Genomic DNA, 9,026 nt, shown 5'->3' with positions numbered 1-9,026 from the left:
TGTACTCATTTAAAACACAATAAAATCATATTTATGTCAAATGTATGTTTAAATAATACTTAATTAGACATTACTATATAGTGCATTTTTAAAAAGTGCACTTAAGTATGTTAAGACCTATTGTCATTAAAGTGTACTCTCTTTAAATACACTTAAGTGGCATTTAATTTAAATTATATTATCCGCAAGTGCACTTTTTAAAAAGTATACTTTTAATAATTGAAGTACACAAAAAGTACACTTTTACTGCAATTAAGCACACTTCTTCTTCACAAGGGTAGATTTAACTCCATGTTTGTGAAAAGATTACTGTTATGATTACTGTTGGTATTATTATCAGTATTAACACTATATTTGGTGTATGTGATTATGCTTTGTAATGGTTGATGATTTTATTGGTCCCCTCTGTAATGGTCTTTTTGGTTTCTTTCTACTGAGCAACTGATCATACCTACACCTGTGACTAATTTTGTACCTGACACTAGTGACGCAAAGTCCGATTCATTTCCCCGAACCGGTTCTTTTCTGACAGATCGGCTCATTGAACTGGTTCAAAAAGCCGATTAATCAGTTCCTGACGTCATCCAGCAATAATAGGCTCATTTGAGATGAGCAAAATCTGCATAGAACCGATCACCGATGATCACCACGAGATGCATGCCGGTTAGAAAAGTGTCTGAGTTACGTCCGACTAGCTCTGATTTCACACTTACGATTGCCAAAAAACACCCACCAACTGCGCTCAGTGCACTGATCAAAAGCATAATGGGAAACGACTTGCTCACAACACACCTTACTGATCAAAAGCATGATGGGAAACGACTGGCTGATGACACAGCTTAATGCTCATTGGTTCAGACAACTGTGATGCCGCGGTCTCTTCTAAAATGTATTTATTTATTTATTTTTTAATCTGGTTCCTTGTTATTATGTATTTGAATTATGCATGAATGGTCCCAAACACTATGACAGTGCGATCTCTGTGTGAGATATGTGATTGTTGTCATATTTCTATAAAAATCTAAAATACATGTTTGTATTAAAGTAAAAATGGATGATAAATGTACCATTCATATGGAATTAAATAGCAAGCACTTTGAGTGTCTTGTTCATCATATTTTTTTTCATATAAAAGCAACAGAACTGAAATTATATCATGTTTATTAGCTACACAGCACGTGATTGTGAATAACACGATCTGCATTTGATCTTGTTGGTATCTGTTCAACTTCGAGAGGGCAGTTCTCTCCGTCTTGACTGTGATAATTTCACTCCTCTCCTCACTGCAGCCGCCTACTCTTGCCTACATTTCAGGTGAGGCGAGGTGCATCTTAAACAAGGCTAAAGTCTCTACGCATTTCTTTTCTTACAACTCAATGCCATGTTGTATCAATGAAAAATTCAAAGTAATTTGTGCTCAACACATTGAAACATAAAAAAGTGAATTTATTTGAGTGAAAGCATATTGCTGATTATTGCCATTAAATTCACATGCGATTTAAATTTTTCTTTCTCTTTGGAGTGTTACAAGCTATTGGTGCATAAATAAGATCTGTAAAGTTGCGAAGACTAAAGTCTCAAATCCAAAGAGACATTCTTTATAAAACTTAAGAGTCAACCACACCCCCCCTAAAACGGCTCTTTCTAACACGCCCCCACATCTCAACGTCACTATGTGGGAAGATTTGCATAAAGCTGCCCAAATGTTCACGCAAAGAAATAAGCCGTAACTTTTATTCTCTCTGTTGCCGCCACTGCCATGTTGTGGAGTCACTGTGTTGTTGAAGTGAAACTTTGTTTGGCCTTCCAAAAGAGGACATGACTAGAAATCAGTGGTTAAGTTGTATTTCAACACTTTTCCAGAACAGTCCAACCCAAATATTCAGATGTGTGCTGCGCATTTTATGGAGGATGAGGACTGTTTCCTGAACCAGTAGCCAGCAATGCGTCTGTGGCACAACAGCTGTTTCTATAAAATTGGGCAGTTCAAACTTTGCAAGGATAGTCTGGCACTTCTGACTCACAGCCTGTAAGTACGTTTTTTATATTTAAATAATTTGCCAATGATAATTCAAGCCAGAGTTTGAGCAGTAGAGTAGGTTTGTTGTTTGTTGTTTCTCAGATCACAAATGCAGACATGGTTTTCTGTTTACACAGCGCGATTACGCAACGCAATGTGTAAAAAGACAGTATAAGTCATTATAATAAGTAATTATCTCCCCACTGGATGCAACAAATGCCTAGTTTGTAATGGGTTTTATTAGTTTTGTCTCATCTAATGATGTCCGGATCGGGAACAAATTTTTCTATTTAACCGGATCTTCTGAGTGAACCAGTCGAACCATTTCACCAAATCAATTACGCACTAATCCACAAATAACTTAAGTTATTTGGTTTATAAACGTGCCTTACACTCCCTCTGATGCAAAATAAAACAATATGCTGAGTTATTCAGTTACTCCTAACAGTACATTGACTGAACTGCTAAAAGAGAACCGATGATGGGATGTGCATGAACAGAGCAGCTGGACTGAGTCTCGTGCTGAGCAATATTGACTAGCCCACAACTTGCATAAGATTCCTATAAGTTTAACACACTATTACTATGTATTACTAAAATGACACATGATTTCCGGGGCTTGAAAGTGGTAGTTATGTGAAGCTGTCAATAGAGGGACAGTAATATCTCAGATTTCATTAAAATGATCATATCACACACTAATGCACAAACGCGGATATGTTCTACATGTCTACAGTATAAAGAATAAATAAACCATAAACTCCATTGATTTCATGTGACGGCGGGGTGAATGAAGGACTGGAAACAATAGCGAGTTATACCATTTAATGAAAATAAACAAACAGGAATGAGACAATGGTGCTGGGAAGACGACAATCCAAGATGGTGGTGAGGTGGTGAGGAATCCGGATGATGACGGTGAGAAGGCAGCAGGAGAGGATGGCACAGGAACTGCGGGGAATAGAGCCGAAGGTAAGTCTTTGTGGCAGAGTGATAGTGCGGAGAGTGGATGAGGTTCCGGGAAAACACGAACATCCAAACGCAGACAACACTGAAGCCAACAGACAGGGGAAGCGACATAAAACAACGATCTCACAAACACAAGACGTAAGACAAGCCATTATATAGAGAGTGAGTAATGAGTGACAGTTGTTGCTGATGACAATTAACGGAGACGCCCACAAACTAATCAGTGCAGACGCGAAACACACCGACTTCACCACAAAGTGCAAAACCCAGAGATCACGGTTTAGCAACCGTGACAGTACCCCCCCCTCTAAAAACTCCTCTTGGAGTTCCCAGACGGGCCTACCTGCTGATTGTAGTCATCAATAAGGGAGTGATCCAATATGTCCCTAGCAGGTACCCAGCTCCTCTCCTCCGGACCGTAACCAGGTACTGGAATCCTCGTCCCCTCCGTCTCGAGTCCAGAATATGATTTACCGAATAAGTCGGTTCCCCATCTACGAGATGCGGCGGCGGGGGAACAGGAACAGTAGGCAGATTAATACGTGCATAAAACACGGGTTTAATTTTGGACACATGAAAGGCGGGGTGTATCCTCTTGTACGCAGGAGGTAGTTTCAGGCGGACTGTCACCGACTAATGATCTTGGTGATAGTAAACGGGCCAATAAATTTGGGAGCTAATTTATTAGAAACGGAACGCAGAGGAATGTTACTGGTAGAAAGCCACACCTTTTGACCCCGACGACGTAAACGGGAGGCTTTGACTGGTGGCGATCGGCCTTAGCCTTAGTGCGCTCCCTCATCCGGAGCAGAGTCTCGCGGGCTCTGGTCCAGGTGCGGTGGCACCTCTGGGACAAACGCGTGAGCGGAGGGGACCGCGACTTCAGATTCCAGACTGGGAAAGGACTGGTGGCTGGTACCCTATACTACACTGAAACGGAGAAAAAGCCCGTAGCTGACACTGGCAATGAATTGTGGGCGTACTCCACCATAGAGAGTTGTTGACTCCAGGAAGAAGGATTCTTGGAGACCAAACATCGCAACGTCCTCTCTAAATCTTGGTTGGCTCGCTCAGATTGTCCGTTACTTTGGGGATGATAACCCGAAGACAAGCTAACAAATTTACAAAATTTAGCAATTTACAAAACTCTTTCCAAAATTTGGATATAAATTGAGATCCCCTGTCAGAAACCACGTCTACCGGGAGGCCGTGGAGCCGAAAGACATGATCTAGGACAGTGACCGCTGTCTCCTTGGCTGTCGGTAATTTGGGCAAGGGAATAAAATGTGCCACCTTCGAGAATCGGTCCACTACGGTCAAAACGACCGTCATGCCATTAGCGGGCGGGAGGGTGGTAACAAAATCTAGAGCGATGTGGGACCAGGGTCTCGTATGGAGCTATTCTTGTGCCAATAAAAATGAACGTACCTCACAAGAAACTAATGAAAATATAAATTGAAACTGAATAAATATATCTTTGAAACTGAAAAAGAATAACTCGCTGGCAAATTTATTGACTTCGTTTTTAATACACTGCATGTTTTGCTAACTATTTCTCATATTTCATTCGCTGATCTGAACTTACAAATGCGCTTCCAGAGTTTTCATTTACGCTTCTGATTTTTTCGTTTACGCTTCTGAAGTTTTCGTTCGCAATTCTGACACAGACCCTACCGTGTGGGCGGGCTTAACAGCGGTTTTGCTCTCATTGGCTAGTGAGATTTAGATTGACGGCTCCTTGAACCGGAAGGAGAGACTTCAGCGGCGCGAATTTTGGGTTCTGTGACAGTCTAACCACAGTAGAGTAAAACACTATATTAAAAGCACATCAACAATATTTATAAAACCGAGATGAGTAATCAGGAGCGGCACGGAGCGTCATCAACATCCTCAACCGCAGGGCATTCGAGGCAGCCCGAGGTAAGTTTAATATCAAATCAATAGACAAATCTAGAAACAAGTTTTTTCTGCTCTCTATCCAAGTTATGTCTTTATTTAACGTTAGATCTTTCATTAATTATCTGGGCTGCGTTTCTGAAGCATTGTGAGGTAACGTTAGCGACTGTAAAGCACATTGATGGCTGGTTGTAAGTTATGTTTAACTGTTACCGTGCTTTTGTGAAACGCAGCCCTGGTAACTTACTTCTTAAAATATTTTTTCTTGAATCATCTAAATCATCTTCTTTTGTATTTAATAACAGTGTTGTTAACCGTTAAGTAAGTAAATATTCTATCTTTGTGATTGTCCATACAAAAATAAAATCTTATTTTCTTTTGATATTACTTTTTAGGGCCAAAGAGAAATGTCACTTCTCCAGGTAGGCTTACATCCATTCATGTTATTCTATAGAATGCATAATATAACGAACTTGGGTAACTTTTTAGCTGTTTTTTTTAATACGCAATGGATTTTATTAGATTTTATATATCTAACGTTACCCTGCTAAACTTGGCAACATCAGCATGGCATTATGTAGTTACCTTAATATGTAAGCTAACCAGGCATTGTTTATACCTGCAGGAACAAGTGCAAGAAGATATCTTACAGCGTATGCTAACCAAGTTTAACTTGATTTGTCGGAATGAAGCTATAGATTTGGATTACCTCCTGGATGTTGCTCAGCAAGAACTTGCTTTGGCTATTAATGCATCAAATCATGTTAACATCCCAGATAATTTAATTAGGGGTCTACAGGAGTTAATCAACGTAGTTAATATATCTCTGAATTTGGAAGAGACTTCAGGAAACGCATCAGAAATTGTAACTTACACCTGGGGAAACATGGGACGCCCACGTTTGGAAATCAGCAGGGATGACCTTAAAGAACTTCTCACTACTGCTCTTCCTGTAAAAACTCTTGCACAGCTCTGTGGTGTTTCAAGAAGAACAATGAACAGAAGACTGAAGGAGCAGTCCCTCTCTGTCAGAGGCTGCTATTCCTGCATATCAGATAATGAACTTGATCGTGTGGTGAGATCAATAAAAATAAGAATGCCCCATGCTGGTTACAGGCTAGTGAAAGGGGAACTTTTGGCTAGAGGACACCGCATACAATGGCACAGGGTGAAGGCCAGTATGCAACGGGTGGATGGAGCTGGAATTTTGGCCAGAATGTTCCAGCTTGGTTTTGTAGCTCGTAGAAGTTATTCCGTTCCTGCTCCATTGTCCCTAGTTCATGTGGACACCAACCATAAACTAATCACGTGAGTATTTGCACTCTAAATTTCACTTGCATGCACACACATACAAAAAATATTGCTGTCTTCACACAGTGATTTGTCCATATGTACACAAAAAAAATTACTTACAATAAACAGCATAGTTGTATCTGTATTTGTCTTTAGATTCAACATTGTGATATTTGGTGGAATTGATGGATTCTCAAGGAAGGTACTGTTTGTCAAACTTTGTATATGGTCTGTTTTTAAACTCAAAAGGTTATAATAGTTGCCAGATTTGTCACTACAAATTGGTATCAAAAGTAAATGTTCTGTTATAAAATATTAAAATCTTTTTAATTTTAGATCCTGTATCTTGATGCTGCTGCAAACAACAAAGCATCGACTGCTTTCTCATTTTTTTTTGGGGGTATCCACAAACATGGGTGGCCATCGAGGTAAAAAATTATCTTTACTACATGACGTTAGTCATGATGATTTCTCATTGTTTGAACCTATGAATGAGACCTCTTCAAATCTTTTGTCAGATCGCCTCTTTGATAATTCGCACTTAGTGATTATCGCTCACATGGGCGGGCACTGATTTGCTTCAGATTTCAGGCTTTTGTCAGCAGTCTCCACAAAACTGAAATTGATAATCAGGGCTAAAATCATCTGTGTGCTTGACAATAAACATACAATTACAGGAACTTGTAAAAAAGTTTGTAAATCAATAACACCATGCATGCATGTTGTCTAAATCTTTTCCAGAGTACGTGGTGACCAGGGAGTTGAAAATGTGGACATCGCTCATTGCATGTTTTCAGTACGAGGAACGGGCCGAGGCAGTTTCATTTCTGGAAAAAGTGTGCATAATCAAAGGTACAAATCAAATCATTAAAAGTTGCATCACATGCTCTTTATTTCTTGTGGGGCACAGTCACTTGCCTTACACATGATGCCACAAACAAACATCTCTAATTTAATCTCAGCAGAAACCACTCGAGTCTAATGTTGAAACTCACTAACAATGAGCAAATTTATTTTTCAAATCTCCCCTGATTAAAAGGGTGGTCACACTACACCATTTGTTATATTGACTTCCATTTATATACATTCAGTTGTGGGAGACTGAAAATGTAAGCACATGCAAAGAATTTTCTCAAATTGCTGCATGTGCAGCTTTAAAATTGGTAATCTTTCAATTCAGTTTAGAGGTCACACCATGACATATCTTCGAAACCTGAACTTTGTAATGCAGCAATATGAGAATTAATTGCTTTTTCTTTACTATTTTGTAAGCTATGATTTTGTGCATACTTGTGTGTCTTATTTTAGAATTGAGCGTCTGTGGTGTGATGTTTGGTCAGCCGTCTCTTGTAAATATTATGAAGTCCTGCATACAATGGAAGAAGAGAGAGTGCTTGATCTATCCGATGAGCTGCACCTCTTTTGTGTGCACTATGCAATTCTTCCACGGTTGAAATTGGACCTGAAGGGCTTCACGGGGAGCTGGAACAACCATCCGATCAGAACAGAGGGAAATCTTTCACCAGAACAGCTTTGGTACATCGGAATGATACAGACACCAGTGGATGAGCCAGATATAGAGGTATGCTTTAAGCATCTATGCAAAGTTAGAAAGATTACACATCCAAAAATGCTAATTCTGTTTTCATTTGCTCAACCTTAAAAGGTATTTCAACTGAAAATATCAATGCTCATGTCATTTCATACCCGTAACTTTCATTCATCTTCAGAACACAAATGATCTTTTTAATGAAATCTGAGATATTTCTGTCCCTCTATTGACAGCTACACATAACTACCACTTTCAAGCCCCAGAAATCATGTGTCATTTAAGTAATACATGTGACTCCAGTGGTTTAACCTTAATTTAATGAAGCGACTCGACTGCTTAGTTTTTCAGTTCTTTACTCTTCATTTGACGAATGTAAAAGTATTCAATCGAAGACCCGATTTAATTTTAGAGCTATCAAAGATAAATGTATTGTAAATTGTAATGTAAATGTTATAAATGTTTTTATAATTTTCACGTTTTTATTTTTTCAGATAGCTGAATAATTCATGCTTTTCCACTTTTTTGGCACTGTTATCTTGACATAACAAGAGGGCTCTCAACTCTGGCCCTCAAGATCTACTTTCCTGCAGAGTTTAGCCACAACCTTGTGTATTTGATTAAGGTTAGAGCTAAACTCTGCAGGAAAGTAGATCTTGAGGGCCAGAGTTAAGAACCCCTGCAATCGTGACTCATTTCAATGCCTGGTATAAATAGGGCCTAAAATACATTTAGGCAAATAACTGTCAGGATTTTCATTCTGGGTGAAGTATTAATTTACTTAAATATAGCTTCTTTGGGATAAGATAATTTACCAGTTTATCAAACTAAATAATTTAGGTCAGCCTTAAGTTTTTATAATTAAAAGCAGTTAACATTGTAAAATAACAATGGTTCCTTTTTTCAGGTGGTGGAGCAACTTTTTCGAGAGGAAACTGCTGATACTGACCCAGAGGATGGTGTGGTGGTGCCAGAGATCCATTACCCTTTTTCTGACCAAAAACTTGCCGTTCTGCGTGGATTGATTAATCCCTTGACATCACCATTGAATGACAGAGAGCTCTATGTCCAGACACTTGCTATCATCAAAAGATTGTGCTCTATTTAACATTTAACTGTTTAAGTAAAACACTCACAAGTACACATGCAGTTCTGTCAGAATTTTAATTAAAGAAAATCAGTTAATTGCCAATAAAACATTTAATTTTATACAATGCTGTAAAACATGTAACAATTCAGAAGCATGTAAGGTTATTAACACGTTGAACATTGTATCTTTGAATTTTAAAGATTAAATTA

The 9,026-nt window shown here is 38.8% G+C and overlaps 1 protein-coding gene across 1 annotated transcript; it reads left to right on the top strand.

The window, feature by feature from the left end:
• Positions 1 to 4,824: 4,824 nt before the first annotated feature.
• Positions 4,825 to 8,890, top strand: zgc:174680 (uncharacterized protein LOC100136843 homolog). The gene is made up of 8 exons (XM_042754141.1): positions 4,825 to 4,909; positions 5,281 to 5,307; positions 5,511 to 6,193; positions 6,335 to 6,380; positions 6,515 to 6,606; positions 6,920 to 7,030; positions 7,487 to 7,760; positions 8,635 to 8,890. Exons 1-8 carry the CDS (start codon positions 4,841 to 4,843, stop codon positions 8,833 to 8,835), a joined length of 1,503 nt encoding a protein of 500 aa, XP_042610075.1. The 5' UTR covers positions 4,825 to 4,840; the 3' UTR covers positions 8,836 to 8,890.
• Positions 8,891 to 9,026: the final 136 nt, after the last annotated feature.

Source organism: Cyprinus carpio, unplaced genomic scaffold, assembly GCF_018340385.1.
Source record: "Cyprinus carpio isolate SPL01 unplaced genomic scaffold, ASM1834038v1 S000006462, whole genome shotgun sequence".
NCBI lineage: Eukaryota > Metazoa > Chordata > Actinopteri > Cypriniformes > Cyprinidae > Cyprinus > Cyprinus carpio.
The sequence above is the reverse complement of the archived record's forward strand: the minus strand, read 5'-3'. Positions and strand labels throughout refer to the sequence as shown.

Bases quoted from the DNA above. Each gene is read 5' to 3' on its own strand.
- zgc:174680 (XM_042754141.1), top strand. From the start codon at position 4,841: ATGAGTAATCAGGAGCGGCACGGAGCGTCATCAACATCCTCAACCGCA. The intron at 5,308-5,510 runs GTAGGCTTACAT...TTATACCTGCAG, and splicing joins GAGAAATGTCACTTCTCCAG to GAACAAGTGCAAGAAGATAT. The intron at 6,607-6,919 runs GTAAAAAATTAT...AATCTTTTCCAG, and splicing joins AAACATGGGTGGCCATCGAG to AGTACGTGGTGACCAGGGAG.